Source organism: Trichosurus vulpecula, chromosome 3 (genome assembly GCF_011100635.1).
Source record: "Trichosurus vulpecula isolate mTriVul1 chromosome 3, mTriVul1.pri, whole genome shotgun sequence".
Lineage (NCBI taxonomy): Eukaryota > Metazoa > Chordata > Mammalia > Diprotodontia > Phalangeridae > Trichosurus > Trichosurus vulpecula.
Genome location: NC_050575.1, coordinates 31,126,020 through 31,145,428, shown reverse-complemented (window position 1 = coordinate 31,145,428; position 19,409 = coordinate 31,126,020). Strand labels below are relative to the sequence as shown.

The window sequence follows — 19,409 nt, the reverse complement described above, 5'->3', positions numbered from 1 at the left end:
ACAAAAAATGAATAGGTCATGGGGGGGGGGGGGCGTGGGTTGGGAATAGTAAACACTCATTAGATATGTTGTAGAAGGGATTCTTATTTGGGTGAACCAAATTAGATGGGCACTGAGGGCCTTTCAACTCTGAAATTATGTTATTCTAGGCTTTAAAGTATATTTAAAATAGCTAAAAATATATTCCTGTTATTTAGTGGCTGTCAGAGATTCTTTAGTCAACATCTGGTCACTTACGTTATATTGACAATGGGAATAGGATCAATAGGTAGAAGTGCCAAAGAAAATTTGAAAAAAAAAATGACAAGCATATATTAAGCATCAATTGTGTGCCAGGCACTTTAGAAATTAATATTTGCATTAATACTGGTATTAATTGTATTTTTACTGACAATTGTATTAATCAAATATATTAACATTTGATCCAATAACCCTGGAAAGTAGATGCTACTATTTTCCCCAATTAACAGATCAGGAAATTGAGGAAGACAGAAGTTAAAAGACTTGCCCAAGGCCACACAGGTAGTAAATATCTGAAGTCAGACTTGAACTCCGGTATTCCTGACTTCAGGTCCTGGGCTCTATCCACTAGGCCAGCAAGTTGCCTCAGAGTGCAAAAGTTATAAAGGAACTTAGAAGTCATATAGTAGCATCTCCACACTTAATAGGTGAGAAAATTGATGCCGAGAAAAGGGAAACAGAAGTCACCCACTAAGTTTGTAAGAGAGCTGTGATTTGAATCCAGGTTTCTTGCTTCCTATTCCAGCATTATTTTTGTTGATGTCATTTTCAACATCACCAAAAATTTCCCCAGTAATCTTTTTTCTTCTCTTCCTCCTCCTCCTGCCAAAGAGCCATCCTATTTAACCAATAATATTTTTGGCATATCATAAATAGGGTTGCTTTAAGGCAACTCTATTTTCTCAAGTTCTCTTCTCTCTCTTGTTTGTCACTCCTTTCCCTAATTTCAGAGTTTTGTGTAACGTATTGGTTCCTTTTTCTTTATTCCTTTATCTAGTTATCTAATTCTGCACTCCTTTTCTTAAGTAATGAAGTAAAATATCTTTCTTTCAACTTGCTTTGTTTGTTACTTTTTTTAGTTTTTTTTTTCCCTAAGGCATGTCTTTTCCTCATTCTCTTCATTATTTTTTTCTGTTTCTATCTATTCTAAACATCTATTCTTTGATTCATGGCCCTTATACCTATTTAGTTCTGCTTTAGTCTCTGTATTCTTCATAGAATTAAAGCTTCTGGAGGACTTGTTTTGGGTTCCTTCTTTGATACAAGCTCTATGCTAGTGCCTTGTAGATCTTGTCCCCTAACCCCCTTTTTCTATTGTACCTCACTCTTAGAAATATCAATTCCTGCAAGAGTTAGAAAGAATAGAAGCATTGCCCCTTATTGTTCAGTCTATTACTGTTTCCTCATCATCCCCATGACAATTTTCCCCAATTTGCCATGAAATCTCCTTTCTGGGTCCCTGCCCTCTCTATCTTCTGAGTATCAGTTTTCCCCAGGATCTTTGATTTCCCCTTTCCTGAAGCAGAATGCTATCCATGGAAGCAAAGAATGCTCTTAGAGGTCTCTCTAAGCACCTAAACTTAAGATTATACCCATTGTAAGATCACAATTAAAGCTAGGAGAAGCGCTGAGTGAATGCCTTAGGGATTTAGTTTTCTCTGTTGACCAGGTGGTTACTTCCTTTGGTTTTTTTGGGGTTCTTTTGCATCTCAGAACATGGAGACAGCTGAAATTCATTTATATCTTGTACATAATTCCTATTTTAGAGAGGTTTAGTACTTAATGTTTAGCACAGTGCATGGCACATGGTAGGCACTTAATAAATGTTTATTGGTTGATCAAAGTTTGAGAGGTTGTGACAGAGAAAGTTTCTACTCCTCAGTGACCCAGAAGTCTTCCTAATGTCTTTTAAAGTAGGTTTAACAACCTGTGGAGATTAGAGAAATTAGAGGTTAGCAATTAGAAAAGAGAAAATCAGTGGGCTTTATGCTCATCTTTTGAGTGAGGCTTCCCCCTGTGTCCTCCTTCAGGGGCCTAGGAAATAATGTTTTAGTTCACATAAAGTAGTATCTAATTGGTATTCAAATACAGCATGAGGTTGTTTCCATATTTACAGGTTGTAAAGTTTTCAGAAATATTTTCAGCTCTTCAAATAAAGAGGCACTTAATCCAAAGGTGGGAATGTGCTATGAGGAACATATAACTTGCACATTGTGGGTATGGGTGCAGAGAAACAGAGCTGGATTCTTTGAGGATTCATCCACTGGGCAAGGGAAATGGGGAAAGGGGAAATGACCTACGGGACTATTTGGTGTATTCATTCTTTCCCACCCCTAACTGACACTTTCAACCAAACCTCAATTTTAGGTGTTGGGAAAGGGATAATGGAGAAATTTGCCCAAGGAGAGATATTCTATCACATCTCTAAAAACAAGCAAACAAGCAAACAAAAAAACATAAAACACTTACACATGAGATAGGAGGCAATTTAGTGTGTGTCTCCCATAATGAAATACATGATTTAGCCTAGTTACAAAATACAAGAATTCCATGATGCCTTAAAATCTTATTTTTTTTAATTGCCAACATTTTCAACAGTATTTGCTGCCTCCCAGGGATCTAAAAGTCATTGAGAAAATAATTAATTGACTTCATCTCATTTTAATACAGGTTGGAAAATAGCAACTTTAAAAACATGCACCGCAGGCACACAACTCTCCGGGAAAAGGGAAGGAGGCAGGCTATCCGAGGTCCAGCCTATATGTTTAATGAGAAGGGGACAAGTCTGACCATGGAGGAAGAACGCTTCTTGGACTCTGCTGAGTATGGTAACATTCCAGTGGTCAGGAAGATGCTTGAGGAATCCAAAACACTAAACTTCAACTGTGTTGACTATATGGGACAAAATGCCCTGCAGTTAGCAGTGGGAAATGAGCACCTAGAAGTCACAGAACTGCTGCTGAAAAAGGAAAACTTGGCCAGAGTCGGTGATGCACTCTTGTTGGCCATCAGCAAAGGCTATGTGCGGATTGTTGAGGCAATACTGAATCACCCAGCCTTTGCCCAGGGGCAGCGACTGACCCTCAGTCCTCTGGAACAGGAGCTACGGGATGATGATTTTTATGCCTATGATGAAGATGGAACCCGTTTCTCTCATGATATCACCCCCATCATTCTGGCTGCCCACTGCCAGGAGTATGAAATTGTACACATCCTCCTCCTTAAAGGGGCTCGTATAGAAAGGCCACATGACTATTTCTGCAAGTGTAATGAATGTGCTGAAAAGCAGAGAAAAGATTCCTTCAGCCACTCAAGGTCCAGAATGAATGCATATAAAGGATTAGCTAGCGCCGCCTACTTATCTCTGTCCAGTGAAGATCCTGTCCTCACTGCCTTAGAGCTAAGCAATGAGTTAGCCAGATTGGCCAACATTGAGACTGAATTTAAGGTAATGTAGAAAATTCTTTCATTTCTGTCCAGTTGTCTGAAGGTTCTCTTCCAGGTGTATCCAGTATTCAAAGGAGCTGCCTATGGGGCAGACACTCAACTGAACACGGTACTGTGGCTGAACAGCAATGGAAGGTCAAATGATTTCTTCTTACTTGCCTGAAAAGTATACTGAACAGTCAGAAAGACTCCATAAAAGAGCCAATCAAACCTGGCAAGTTCAACAATATTTCTGCATCATGTGTCAGAGAGAAACAGTTGTTTCCCATGTACGTAACCTTGTTTGAGGTTCCAGAGAGAATACAGGGATGCATTCATGCCTGCACAAAGCTTTCAGTATAATTGTAAAGATAAACATGCTCAACAAGTATTAAGTGCCTTCTATGTGCCAGGCAAAATTAAAATAACCCCTGTCCTATGGGTAATTACCTAAAGCACTAAGGTATAGCACTTCAAGGTTTTCAAAGCTCTTTACATATATTATCTCACTTTATCCTCATAGCAACCCTGGGAGGTGAGTGCTATTATTATCCTATTTTACAGTTAAGGAAACTGAGGCAGGGAGAGGTTAAGTGGCTTTCCTGAGGGTCACACAGCTAGTAAGTGTCTGAGGTTAGATTTGAACTTATATCTTTCTCACTCCCGATCTGATGCTCTATTTCCTATGCCTTCTGTATAATTTTTGTTTTCATATGTGTATACAAAATAGATACAAGTAATCTGGGAGAAGAATACACTAGTTGTTGGGGGAAGAGCTGTCACAAAGTAATATACGGTCAAGCATCAAAAGAGTGCTACAAAAAAGTCCTAAAGGAGAATAAGAAGGGATCACTGTAGTTTAGAACTGTCAGGAAAGGCTTTGTCGGGGAGGTGACGCCTGAGATGGACTTGGAAGGTTGTGAGAGGTAGCAGGCAAGGGGAGACAGTAAAGAGCATAAAGCAAGTTAGGAATTATTATTATTATTATTATTATTATTATTATTATTATCATATGAGGGAGACCAGTGTATAGTGAGCGGGCCAGTGTGTCTGGGGTTGAGGAATCTCTGTATCCCTCATGCAGCCTAACACCAGGCCTTCATATAGTGGATATTGTGTAATATAGGGTATATAGTAGATAAATGTTTGGTAATTTCAATGGAATTATGTCTACTTGTCCCTCTATTTCTGTCCTGGGAAATACGTTTACCTAAAATATCTAAATAATCTAAGGGGAAAATGTTCTTTGGATTGATTTCTCTGGATAATTGCCACAATTATATATTTCAATTATTCTAATTAACTGAGGCAGATTTTGTCTTATACAAATGAAACAATACTAAACCTACAATTGGGACCACATATGGGACATTCCTCTCTATTACTGAAAATTTGAAATTCTATGTCTTTAAGAGACCTAAGACCTAGAATTGGAAACTACTTAGAACCGTAGGATGATAGATTTAGAGAGAGAAGATTGCTCAGATGTCTTCTAGTATCATCCCTTCATATTAGTGAGAATACAGTTACAGAAATAAAAGAATGCCTGAGGGCCATAGATAATTGGTAATACACTTGCCTTTAAAAGACACCTTTCAACATTACAGTCTTGCTTCAGAATAAGAACAAATGTAAAATCAGCCCCGGGTGCCACATTTTTGTAAGGACAGTGATGTTTCCAGAAGACAGTAATCAAGATAATGAAGGATCTTGATTCTGTGCCATGCTAAGAATCAGCTGAAGGAACAAGGGATGCTTAATCTAAAGAAGAAAAGACAGTGAGGATAAAACTGAGTTATCTTCAATTATTTAAAAGCTTTTATGCAAAATATGGATTAGGTGTATTCTGGTTTGTTTTAGGCACAATAACTATAGAAGTTGGAGAGCAGCAATTTTAGAATTTATTTAAAGAAAAAGTTGCTAACAATTAGGTCTGTACTAATACGGAATAGGCTATCTGAGGACGTAGAGGATCTTCCTTCACTGGAGGTGCTTAAGCAAAAGGTTGAAGGACCACTTCTCAGGTAAATTTTAAAGACAATTATTATTTAGGTGTGAGTTGGTCTAAATGCCCTCTGGGCTTTCTGACTCTGAAATTCTATAATTTTGTGATTTTTGATTCTATCAAATTTATCTATTTGCTAGCAGTTCCTTTTGTCTGAAATGGCAGTTTTCAGATTACCAACAAAGACATAAGATAAATGTTCATGTGTTCCTTTAGGAATTTATGACTTACCCAGCTATCATTGTGTGTGTAGTCTTGACACTATAAATCTTTTCTTTTTTGTTGGGGGGATTGAGAAAATACCCTAGTGGGAGACAGATCAAGCTATAAGGAAAGAGTGGAGATCAAGAGAATGTGTTCTAAATATACTCAATGAGTACATTCAGCAAAAACATAGAGCTATTTCTTGGTGTATTACATAATTTAGCAAGTATCATGAACCGTTTAAGAAGACATCATTGTAAATGTCATCAATTTTCTTCCATGCATTTTAAATTGAAAGAGTCATTATGGGAATGACTACTCTTATCAGCTAAGCAGCAGCATCCATGAGAGCTTTTTTTTAATTGATGAAGACTACAAACTTCATTTGAGTTAATATGCAGTACAACCACTGTTAAGATCCCTCATAAATTTCAGTTACATGCTTGCTTGTGATCCTTTTTGTTTCTTTGCTTTCCTGAAAATTTGGTAGCTGTTCAAGTGTTATTTCCAATATTTCTTGATTCTTCTTGAATTTAACTCTTCTGTGTGCCAAAAATCACTGAGGTGTTTGACAGTCATCACAGGGTTACTTCTGAATAGATAGTATGTTCACCTACTGAGGAATTTTTCCCCCTGTGGTTTGTGTTCTTTGGTAGCTATTGATTGAAGAAACATGCTACTGGATGTTTTAACTGAAAACTCAATGAGTGTGCTTCAGGGATATGGAATGTAGTTATAGATTCATGCAACAATGTGCTAGAATAGAACTATCCGGAAGGACCAACTTGGAAATATTTCTTCAGGTAATACTTCCAGACGCCCTGAATCTCAAAAGGCTAAGGAAGCTGCCCACAGTTGATACTCTGCATGAGTCACTCACCAAAATCTAGTAAATACTGTGTGTTTGGACCTGTGCTAGGTGCCATGGAGTCGAATCAAGTCAATATGCATTTATTAAGTACTTACCACATAGTAGGCATTGTATTAAGTACTAGGTATGCAAAGAAGGTGGGGAGGGGGGGAAGTCCCTGAACTCAAGAGTCTCCTAGTCTAATGGGGGAGATAATAGGCAAATCATTATGTACGAATGAAATATATGGGATAAATTCTAAGTAATTTCAGAGTAAAGGAACTAAGACTAAAGAAGACAGAGAAAGGCTTCTTACAAAAGGTAAGACTTTAGCTAAAGCCAAAAGACAGAAATAAGGATGGAGAGAAACCCAGGAATGGGAAACCCAGTGAAAGTGCCTGGAGTATAGAGATGGAGTGTCTTGTGTGAGGAATAATAGGGAAGCCATTGTCACTAGATAACAGAGTGTGTAAGGGTGGTAGTGAGGAGTAAGGTATAAAAAGACTGGAAAAGAGCAAGTTATGAAGGGCTTTAAATGCCAACCCAAAGATTTCATATTTGATCCTGGAGTTGATAGTGAGTCACTGGGATTTAGTGAGATCAATCTGATAGCTGAGTGGAGGAGGGATTGGACTAGGCAGAGATTCTAGGCAAGGAAATCAACCAGAAGGCTGTTGCAACAATACAGGCATGAGGTAAGGCCAGTTTACATCGGGTGGTAGCAATGTCAGAGGAGAGAAATATGTATATATGAGTGATGTTATGAAGGTAAAGATGACCGGATTTGGAAAGTGATTGGATATGGCTGGAATGAGATACTGAGAAGTCAAGGATGATACCCAGGTTGTAAGCCTATATGACTAGTAGAATGGTAGTGTCCTTGACAATAACAGGGAAGTTTGGAAGAGAGAATTTAGGAAGAAAGATAATGAGTTCAGTTTTGGACAAAATTGAATTTAAGATGTCTTTTAGAGATTCAGTTTGAGACATCCAATAAGCATATGGAGATGTGAGTCTGGAGATTAGCATTTGATATGGTAAAATTCAAGAACACTACACTGAGTCAGGGGTCCAATTCCTATTTCTGCCATTTATTTGCTATGTCACTTTGGGTAAATAACTTTCCTTTACAAACCTCAATTGCTGATTATGTGATCTCCAAGATCCTTTCCAGATCTGTATGCTATGATTTTATCATATGTGAGACAGTGTTGAGTCCAATAAGAAATGCAAGGAGACTGTCACTGACCTCACAGAGCTTAGAATCTACCTGGGGGTGGGGTGGGGACTAACACCTAAAACAACTGGAGAACAAGTGTCAAAAAATGTCACAATCTCTAACTAGATTGTAAACTCCTTGAGTATGGGGCATTTTAATTCTTTTTTCCTTTCTTCCCCACCCCTTATGGCTATCACAAAGCCTCATACACAGGAGTTGCTAAGAAGTATTAATTCATGGATTAGTAAGAACATTGGCTGAGAGGAGGACAAAGTTTGGTGAGTGTGAGCTGAAAAAAACTAGCATGTCTATGACTAAGCCAAAACGTTGTGGCAAAGTGAGGAATTACTTCACTTCAATTAATCTAAAACACCTCCTACTAAAGACACAATGAACTATTAAACTTGGCCTGGATGATTGAATAGGACTCTCTACACTGATTGTTTTTGCTGTACAAATCCTTCATATCACTACTTCATCTTACTCAGTTCATTCAATGGGTGGACCATTATTAAGTGCCTACTATGTGCCAGGATCTCAGCCAGTAATTGAGGATGCAAGACAAAAGCATCCAGTCTTTGACCTCCCAAGTCCTTAACTCCTGAGGGTTTCTTTTTTATTAATACACATTGTTTTTCTATGGAGACATTCAATAGTCACTCTTCCCTAAAGCTCAGTGTCTAGACAAGAGTGATGAAAAAGTTTCTTAATAATTGGAATAGTGTCTGGGGATGGAGGGAAGGAAAAACAGCATTCTGGAGTAAAGATTAATGGTACTAGAAAAGAGAAGGAAATGGGAGTAGGAAAGCAGAGGTCTTTCCTTACCTTCTTACATCCTGCTTGCTTGGATTTTGAGGTGTCTATTATTCTCAGGACAGCAAACTGTGAAAATTCAAATACATACTAACTAATATGCTAGTATATACTAGTTAATAGTTTGTCCTACCTAACAACAAAGATGCCCCAAGTCAAGAATCTGGAGTGTCTTGAACCTTGGAAATTCAGGGTATAGAGATTGTTTTAATGGATATTTAGAATATAGTGTTGAGAAGAGGAGGAAGCAAGCCAAAGATTCAATTATAACCCTGTTTTAGAACATTAATGATTCCTATTTATGAATGGAATGTTAACCAAACATATTATGAAAAATAGATTATGAATTATGTATTGATGTTTGTACTGCTATTTATAATCTCCCACAAAGTAATTCAAGGCCAAAAATACCACAGATTAAAAATGCAAATAATGGCAAACAGCACAATTTGCCACCTGCTATGTCCTCTAGTTAGATCCTATTGTAAGATGTAGAAATATTTTAATGTCACTAGTAATCTGCTTACAAACTTATCAAAAACCAAGAGGGTTAAGAGGACATAGAATGAATTTTAATTTCCTATGCATGATGCTTGAGAGGCAATAGAATAGGAAATTTGGAAGTCTCTCTCCCCTGAGTATTCACTAGGGGGTATTTCAGGTACTGTTGTCCAGGACTCTATAGATACATTCTGTGTCCATAAAGTTGCCTTTTACAGTGCCATTTAAAGAGAATATTTCATCAATCCATGAATTGCCAACATTGGAATTAGGAAGATCTGAGTGTAAGTCCCATTTTTTGTACATAATAACTATATGACTATGACTGCTAGGAGGTATAATGGATGAAGAACTAGGCCTGGAGGCAGGAAAATGAGTTCAAATCCAGCCTGAGACATTTACAAGGTGTCTGACTCTGTCTCAGTTTCCTTCGCTATAAAATAAGGATAATAATAGTACCTGCTTCCCAGAATTATTGTGAGGACAAAATAAGATAATATTTATAAAGTGCTTAGCATGATGCTTGGCACGTTAATAAATGTTTATTTCCTTCTTGCCATGGACTTAACCAATCAATGCTCCCAGGCAATTTTCTAAGATGACAGAAAAATCACCAATTTGCCTTTGTCAAAGGAGTTTCCATACTGGAGTTCCACATGCCACTGAAATCAAAGGACTTAAAGTACTTTCTACCTTTTGAAAAATTCACAAAGCACAAAACGAGAGCTTTCAACTATAGGCAGTTATGATGGGATGTTGTAAGAAGAACACTGGATTTGTACACCCTGAGTTCATAGCTTTGCTCTGTCACTTGCTACTTGGGGCAAGTCCCTTTTCCCTTCTGGGTTTCAATCAATGTCTGTGTAAAATGATGAGTTTGGACTATATGACCTTTATGTTTCTTCCAATTCTGACATTCCACATGACCCTATAAACATGGGGCCAGGATTAGTGTGCAAGGATCCACCATATGTCCAGGACATTCTCGATGGACTAGTGTGCTAGTTCACCCTAGCCTCAAATGTTCCAGATTGCTCAATAACCTCTTTCCTTTTTTCTTTGAATACTAAGAAATTTGTTTAAATTAAAGATTAATATCATAGGAACCACTTCTTTCATTTTGATACTTTAGCTAGTGGCATAAAGAAATTCCTCTTTGATAAGCAGGGATGGCTAAAAAAAAGTTTCCCTAAACATTGGTATTTCCTGAATTCATTGATGGTTCAGGTGGTCTAAAAAAGTATCTTAAAAAATACTAGCACAAAAAATAATAATCCTAAGGGTTTACTTCAAAGTCACCCACAGTGCTCTTGTGAAAAGGACAAATAGCATGTATTGAATCATTCTATTTGGGGATTCCATTGGTCTGAAAGTGAGACTGGCACCTAAAGAATGGGGAAATATTATTGTTCTAACAGTAAAAAAAAAAAAGTGGTGACTGAATTGTGGCTGCCCTTCGAGGTGGTACATTCTAAGTAATCAGAGCTTTTGGCTCCTACCCTCAACTCCATTTGGGGCATAGGTAGGCAGGTACCCAGGACTAAAATCATTAAATGAGAGCCCCAGAGATCTACCATCACTCAGGAGAGGGATGCAAGTGGATATTGTATTCTCACTTTTCAGTCTTTTGCTTCTCTTCTTTTTAGCTAAAAGTCTGTTCAAACTTTTTCACTGGGACATTAGACTGGCATTGTTAGGTGTATAGTGTTGAGGATGTTCTTTTGTTGGAAGAAATTTTCTTTGGCCAGAGTTCTCTGAAAATGATAAAGTCACTTCACTGCCTATATCACATTCCTTTTTAAGTATCATCATGCTCTCTGGTAGCTATATTATTATTTTCCTTTTTAAAATGAATCATTTAGTATCCACATATCTTTTAAAGAATATGAAACCACTTAGATATAAATTTATAGCAATTTATACTTAACAAGAACAGCCTTTGGACATAATGTTTGAGACTGAAAGGGCCTCACTCATTGGGGGAAATTCTCTGGATTACACTTCTCAAAAGTCTTTGAATGCCCGTTGAAGCTCATTGAATGGTTAGCGTACTTGTGCACAACATAATTGGATGAAGACTACTCCCTGCATGGGAAGTTAGTTTTTGTGTGGTATGATATACTTTCTAAAAGAACTACAGCAGTTTCCCAAGAAGCTAACATAGGCATCTGAGACAGAGGCAGTGGGGAGAGATGTGGAGGAAAATATAGGTGTCACAGACCTCACCACGGAGCTTTGAAACTCTGGTTTCAGACTCTTCACGTCTGATTCCCAAATCATCTCTCTAGACTGGTGCACCAAGAGAAGTCAATATTCTCTAGCTGCCATGTTGAGCAAAGTCAACACTTGCTAGACTACCATGCCAGGATGGAAATGGAAGTGACTGAGTAGAGTAGCCTCAGACTCTAACCTTCAGCAATGGTACCATGAGTCCCACCCATCCTCCCTTTTGGAAAACAGAATAACTAATTGAAGAAGTTTCTAGAGCTGCCCTGGAAGTCCATGAAGTTGCAGTCATTTGGTGTGAGTAAAGAGAAAATACAGCAATACAATGATCATGGTGTAACATGAAGTTATATTTGGGAGAGCAGTTTCTGCTACCAATGCTTTCCTTCCCACAAGATATTCATAGTCAATTAAAAACAAAACAAACGAACAAAAACCTACCCATGCTAAGAGCCCTCTTTACCAAATCAGAATATGATATGGGCTCATGCACAACCTTCTGGGAAGATTTTCCCCCAGTAAGCAAGATTCTCCAGGCCACAAGTATTGTGGAAAAATGAACATCCAGAAATGTCTTCTACATCCTAATTCCTCATCTTTTAAAAAAATGCTTTTAGTCCTAACAAAATGCTTTTAATTTACATAAAGATATCTAAAAGAACACACTTTAAACTTTAGTCACATATAAACAATATGAAAATACTTTATTTGGGTAGATATGGGTACTCAGTACTTGTATAGGACTGTGATATATAGAATCCACCTTAAGATTGCGTAACATAAATCAGATACAAAGATCATGTGCAGAAATGCAGAGTATGGAAGTTATGGTAGAGCTACACACTGTAGACTAAACACTTGGGCAATACATGCTTGGGGTTACTAACAAATAACCATTAGATACACTCAATCAAGAGGCATCATCTGGAAACCCCATTACTCTTGGGGCATCATAGGTCAGCCTGCTTACTGACCATAGAGTTCTGTTGCTCCAGGAGTGGGACATGCTCTCACTCTCCTTCAGGTTCCTCAGACCCATTATCCTATAGTCCCAGTACTGAACTTGTGAATAGTGCAGGCCAGCTATTGCTGTTTCCAAGTCCCAGTGTTCCAGGTCCTTTATTTTGCTTCCCTTCCTGAGGGACCTCCCTGCATGTGATATTGGGCAGGAAATGGATGGTTTCTAGATTCAGTCTTTCCCTTGGTTTGAGCAGAGTACTTTCTTGGACCTGAGTAGTCTGGGCTCTCTCCATAGAGAGCCAATTTACAATTTCCTTTTCATCTGATCATAATCTGCATTCTCTCTATATAAGTTATTATAAATCTCTAACAGTTCATCAACCTTTCTCCAAGCCAGTTTAGACATACAACACTCCATTGAACTAACTCCCCTAAGGGCAACAGGAAGTTTTGCTATTTTTGCAAACAGAAATATGTTCAAAATATTATCCAGAAAATTCCTACTAATTTGCAATTTCACCAGAAAAGGCCAAAAATACACATTGGGGAGGCGTATAAATAGTGCCATGAACGACTGCGGATGGGGGTGGAGGACTGTTGTTGAAAAGGCCACCTTCCCCTTCCCTACAAGAAGATATGAGGGTTCCGGTATAATTGAATACCCCTCTAACTCTCCTTGTTTTCACTTTCTTTGCTATATGTCAAAACTGTCTGCATGCAGGGCAAACAAGACTCAAACTTCTCCAATGACTCCATGAAGGTTCCAACCTAGTGTCTTGAAGGCCACTAAACTTTCATAACCACCACTTCTCCCCACCAAGAACATTACAACAATTTTCAGGCAGAGTCACTCTGTTGAGTCCATTTTCCCATTCTGTCATGACCCTGTTCTTATAGGGCCCTATGATTATAACTGGAATCATGGCGGAGCTCCCTGGGTGGTCTCCCTGTGTCAAAATTCCCTCCGTCCCAATCCATTTTTGCTAGGTTATCAAAATGATCTTCCTGAAGTGTAGCTTAGGTCATTCACTCCAGTACCCCATCCAAGCAACTCTAGTGACTCCTCATTTCCTCTAGCATCAAATAGTTGGCTTCTAAAGACCTTCATAGAATGGTTACTTCTCACCTTTCTCTCATACCTTGCGCTCTTTCATGTCCTCTATGATCCAGTGACACTGGCCTCTTTGTGGTTCCTCACATATGACACACCATGACCCAACTCCATGCATTTTCACAAGCTGTCCCCCCCATGCCTGAAACTCTCTCCCTCTACATCTCTGTCTCCCAGCTTCCTTATCCTCCTTCAAGTCTCACCTGAAGTCTCACCTTCTATAAGAAGCCTTCCCTAATCCCCCTTAATGATAGTACCTTCCTTTTGAACTACTCCCAATTTTTCCTGTATATAATCCAGTTTGTACATAGCTATGCACATGTTGTCTATCCCATTAAACTGTGAGATCCTTGAGGGCAGAGACTGTTTTTTTTTTACCTTTCTTACCTCAATGCTAGTACAGTGCCTAACACATAGATGATACTTAATAAATGCTACTTACCTGACTGACTAATGAACCTGAAGCTCCTGACAAATAATAATAATATAATTTTCCAAAAAAGTGAGTTAAGTTCCCTTTCCAGTTGCCAATGTGATATAAATGCTAGGTGATTTCCAACATGGCCAGCAAGTTTCCCATGTCAAACATCCATATCTCTTTGGAAAACCAAAGGGGCATGATATAAGGATTTGGAACACTGAGTTCCAAGTTCAAAAGCAGGAAAGTGGAGAAAGTGTAGGAAATGTGAGATACAGGATACTACTGGTACACATTTCAGTGTTGCAGTGGGTTCACACTCTCACCAATGTGAACACTCTCTCCACTAGAGCAGTTTGCAACCCACCCATGTCTTCTCACCCTGCAATTTTTATTCATATCTTTTCATGAATTCTCTTTTCAGGATCAGCCTAAAATACTAGAGGCCTTCCTTTAAGTCTTTTAATACTTGACAGGTAAAGACCTGTAAAATACAGGTCAAAGTATCTGGATTCAAGTCCTGGGCTCCATCACTTACATGAGCTTGGGCAAGTCATTTAGGCCTCAGTTTCTTCTGTGGAATGAGGGGGCTGGATTATACAACCTCGAAGGTCCCTTCCAGCTATGTATGTATTATCCTAAGATCCTACTGAAAGCCTCAAGCAATCTACCTATTATCATATTCCTCTGGATGCCAAGGATAAGAACTCATAAGCTGGAAAGAGTGAGGAGAACAGAAGGGGTGATGGAGAGAAAATGTGCAGAGAATTGCAGCTGCTGAATATGGAAAAGGAAGATTCTGTTTGACAAATATCAGTGAGAAAGATTTATCGCCACATACAAACAATTGGGAGAAAGTCATTTCCTATACAAGTGTAGCTATCTGGCTGAAATATCAGAGATAGGGGAAAAATGAAAGGGAGTTCTTAGAGGATATTAGGAGATGAATAACAGTTTAAATTAAATCAAATGGAAATGTAGAGATGCTTGTTGAAAAATATTACAATGTGGTCTAAATGAATAACAGCACAATGGTGCAGCATTAGCAAAGAATGCTGTGCATAGGATAAACAAGAAGATGAAATTTTTAAATGTTTTAGTGAAAACCAGCATGAGTTCAAATGTGAGGATGGAGCCCTTAATTTCTCATACTGATAATGTATTAAAACTGGAATGGACCTTAAAGATAATATAATCACAAGATTTTAGAACCAGAAAGAGCCTTGGAGATCAGCTAATCCATTTGAAAAAAATTATAAATGGAGAAACTGAGGATTTAAGAGAGGAAATTATTTACCTAAGGTCATGTAGCTAGGTAAGGATGGAGCTGAGAATGTTACCAGGCCATAGAATCATATAATCTCAGCAATGGAATTGACCTTACAGGTAGTCTGACCCCCTATTCCAGTGTGTGTACCTGTGTGCACTCACACATGCACGTGAGCACACATACTGAGAATGTATTTGAAGGAAAATATCATCCCAACCTACTCTAAGTTTTCCTATAGAAATGAAGAACTACGTTTAATAGTAATAATACTTTCCCTGTTTTACTGCCAAATTCTTCTTCTCTGTCTTCCCAACCCAAATCGGATGGTCCCCAAGATCTTGTCTTTGGCCCTCATTGCTGTACTCTTGATGAGAGTATCCCTTGATACTCTCCTTCACTCAGATTATATCACCTATCTTCTCTATATGTATAGCTCCCAAATCCATATCTCCAGTCTTTACTTGTCTCCTGTGCTTCAGAGCTGTAACTATACCTACATCTGAAGAAGTTGTGCTGGAGCCAGGTCATCTTGTCTCAAGAGAGCTGATTGTTAAATTTTCAGCATGAGTATTTCTATCTCAGAAACTGGCAAATGTTAAACATCAGCATGATTTATTGTCTCAAGAGAGCTGATTGTTAAATTTTCAGTGTGAGCATTTCTATCTCAGAAACTGGCAAATGTTAAACATCAGCATGATTTATTGTTTCGTGATGGGAAAATGTTAATAATGCATATTAAACTTAGAAGTGTGTTGTGCATGGTTCCTTTTCTTTTTCCCCATCCCTGCCTAGAGGACATCTCCACATGGATGTCCCACTGGCACCTCAAACTCAATATGTCAAAAACCAAGCTTGTTTGTTTCTACCACTAACGCTAAGTTTCCTTCTGGTGCCATTATTCCTGTCAGTAGTACTATCATTCATCTAGACTTCCAAGTTTGAAACCACATCTGCAAAGACTTTAATTAGCCCCACCTCCATGATTTTGACATACATTCTCTCATAGCTCCAAATTATTCTTCAAACCCCACCCCAGCTAATTTTCTGTGTGCACAGAACTACCTATCCTATTTTAATTCAAAAAATTTAATTGGTTCTTTATTTCCTACGAAGCAAATCTAAAATTCCTTTCCTGGCATTCAAGCTTTCTCTAATCTAAGACTTCTCCCCCATCACTCTCCAGGTCCCCATCCTTATTACTTTTTCTTTCTACAATTTTGCCAAATTGTACTCTTCCCGGTCCCCTGAACGCATAATTGATTTTCCTACTTGTGTGTCTTTGATGTATTTCCTATGTAAAGGAAAAAATGTAGTTCAGTATAAAGAACATGGACTCTAGAGTGATAGGACCTGGGTTTGAATCTCTTCTTTGACATTTCTTACCTAACAACTCTTACCTGGGCAAGTCATTTGCCCTCCCTGAATCTCAGTTTTCCATTGGTAGAATGAAAGGATTTAAAGAGATGTCCTCTAAGGACCACAACCCTCCCCATCTAGAGCTGTGAACCTGTAATTTTTGCCCTTTTTTGTCCCTTGAGTATCTACCAAACCTTTAAAACCTGTCATAAGTTTCAGCTCCTCCAGAAAACCTTTCTTTGAGTCCATCAGCTAGTGATTACCCTTTCACCTTTGGACCTCACTTGGTACTTTTCTTATGTATGGATTGTATTCATCTACATACATTTCACCACCCCTTACCCTCTAAGTTCTTTGGGGGAAATGCTTGTTAAATAAATGAATGTTTGAATGGAGGGCAGGATTGTTCCATCTAAACTTCGTTGTCTCTTCTGGTACTTCAAACAATACTATGACTGCAGTAAGTGCTTAGTAGGGATTTGTTAGGTTGGCTGGAATTGCACAAATATTTGTTACGTAACTATGGTACTCAAGATCATCGGCTCGGCATTGGAAACAATCTAAATTTTGAAAAGAAGCTTCTGGGCTATCTTGTTAAAGCTTTGCTTTAGTTTTTGAGAGTGTGAGGTTTTTGATGGCCACAAAAGGTTGACATATTTGCGAGTAACAGATTCAAGAATTGTGGGTCACATCTTTTTCTTCTGAGGGACAGCGAGGTAATGCAGTGGATAGAGTTCCAGACCTGGAGTCAAGAAGACTCATCTTTCTGATTTTAAGTCTGGCTCAGACACTTTCTGGCTTTATGACCCTGAGCAAGTCACTTAACCCTGTTTGCCTTAGTTTCCTCATCTGTAAAATGAACTAGAAAAGAAAATGACAGTATGTTTGCCAAGAAAACCACAAATGGGGTAACAAAGAGTTGGGACAAAACAAGTTCAAAATTTTTCTTCTTTACTGTCTTTCTTACTCATGTAAAACAAGCTCCCTGGCACTGAGAGTGTTCAGGTAGAGGACAAAATTTCCTGGTCAGTGATGCTGTTGAGGAGATGCCTGGCCTGGATAGGAATAATGTATATATTGTCAGGCATGTTAGCTGTGTATATTTGTTTTGCAGAACATTTTTTCTTTGTTAATATTCATGGCATGGAACACCTGTGGGGGCAGGAAAAGAAGAATACAAAAAATTATCAGTAAGAAAAATATAATTCAAAAACATTCAAAGGAATTGGTTGCTAGCTTCCTTTTGGAAAACAGAAACCATTTCTCCAGGTTGCCAATGCTAAGCCAGTCTAGAAGACTGCTCTATAGCAATCAGAATAGCCCTCTGTAGGTGGCTGTCTGGTGCCGCAATTCTCTGGCAGCCTCCCTACCAAGAGAGAGACCTAAGAGGGATTGTTAGAAGGATGCCTTTGATGACTCTATTATGGTTACAAAGAGGCCCCCTCATCAGGCTCTTGTCCACCAAGAAGGGCCAGCCCCATTTTCAGTTTGGCCTGCTGATAGGTTCTTACCTGCTTGTATGCTGACTCTGTTAATATTCTAGTTTATAGATTAGAGAAGGCAGAAATGGATGAATAGTTCTCACTGAACTAATCTCCTAAGGGCTCTAGAATTTTTCACAGTTTCTTATTAGGATGTAATTTTAAAAGATGTTTAGAAGAATGACAAATAAAGAGACTAGAAATCATGCAGCAGGGCTAAAGAAACCGGCTGTTTAGTCAGAACAGAGAAAGGCTGAAGTGTGAACCATTAAGATTTAAGTATCTTAAGGGCTTTTAGGAGAAGAATGAAGAACTACTTCCATCTCCCCTGAGCATAGACACCAGGGAATGGGAATGAATATAGGTGACAGAAGGAGAGACAAGCTACTTGTTTCAATAATGTCTGCAAACATATGAGCCTAATTTCGTTGTAATCGGATTCCAGTTAAATAAAAAAGTCATTATGTTCAATAGCTAAAAGATATTAATAATCAGGAGGAAGCATGTAGATACACACAGTAGATAAAAGGCTAAGCCTGAAATCAGGAAGATCTGGATTCAAATGCTATTTCTGATGCATACTGAATGTGTGACTCTGGCCAAGTCACTTATCCTAAAGTTGCCTATATAGGAATTATACATGGAATATATCGATGTTTTAAAAATAGATAAAAGTTAATTTGGAGGAAAGGTACTAGCATCTGAGGAGATCAGGAAAGATTTCATATAAAAGGCAGTGCTTGAGCTGAGAACTGAATAAAATCATGCATTCTGCAGACCGAAGAGAGGAGGGAGTGCATTCTAATTATGAAAAACATATAATTACAAATGCATGAAGATGGAAAATGGAGAATCTTGTATGAGACACAGTATGAAGACCAGTTTGGCTGAATCATAAGTGCATGATGGAGAGTAATATGGGGTAAGGCTGAGAAGGTAGGTTAGAGTCATTTTGTGGCTTTAAATGCCATATAGAAGAATTTATACTTACTCTAAGAAGTAATAAAGAACTACCCAATTTTATTGTGTTAAGAAGTGACATGGTAAAACTTGTGCTTTAGAAGTGTCACTTTGAATGATGTGTGGAGAACGTATTTGGAATAGGGGAAAACGAGGCAGAGAGACCTGTGGAAATAAATGATTAATAAAGGAACCACCACTTTACTACTATTCATGTGTCTCTGCTCCTTTTAGCAAGATACCAAAATGGATTTGCCTTAACATGGCCAAAAAGACCTGGTTATTTTGGAAATATAAATCAGGGGAATACTAGTGCAAGAGAAAGTACTAACAGCAAATAAAGTGGATGGCTAGCAGAACCAATCATCTGCTTGGCAACCAAATCTCAACACTTAGATTTTTCTCTAGGTAATAGCTTTGAAGCAAGAAACAGGAAAAGCCATACATATTCAGCACGGTACTTGGGGAAGGGGAAGGGAAAAAATGTAATTATTTTTCAAGACTTTCATTACTTTGGAAGCTGATTTTTCAGTAAGGTCTGAGGCCTGAATGTTTTTGAGATGCTGTTGCCCTTTGGATTCTTCACTA

General features: G+C 38.3%; 1 protein-coding gene across 1 annotated transcript in view; it reads left to right on the top strand.

The window, feature by feature from the left end:
• Window positions 1-2,113: 2,113 nt before the first annotated feature.
• TRPC7 (transient receptor potential cation channel subfamily C member 7) overlaps window positions 2,114-19,409 on the top strand; it is a 262,789-nt gene continuing 245,493 nt past the window's right edge. The window contains exons 1-2 of the mRNA XM_036749698.1: window positions 2,114-2,118; window positions 2,692-3,469. Of these exons, the coding sequence (XP_036605593.1) occupies window positions 2,114-2,118; window positions 2,692-3,469 (783 nt within the window). The remainder of the gene's footprint in view (window positions 2,119-2,691; window positions 3,470-19,409) is intronic.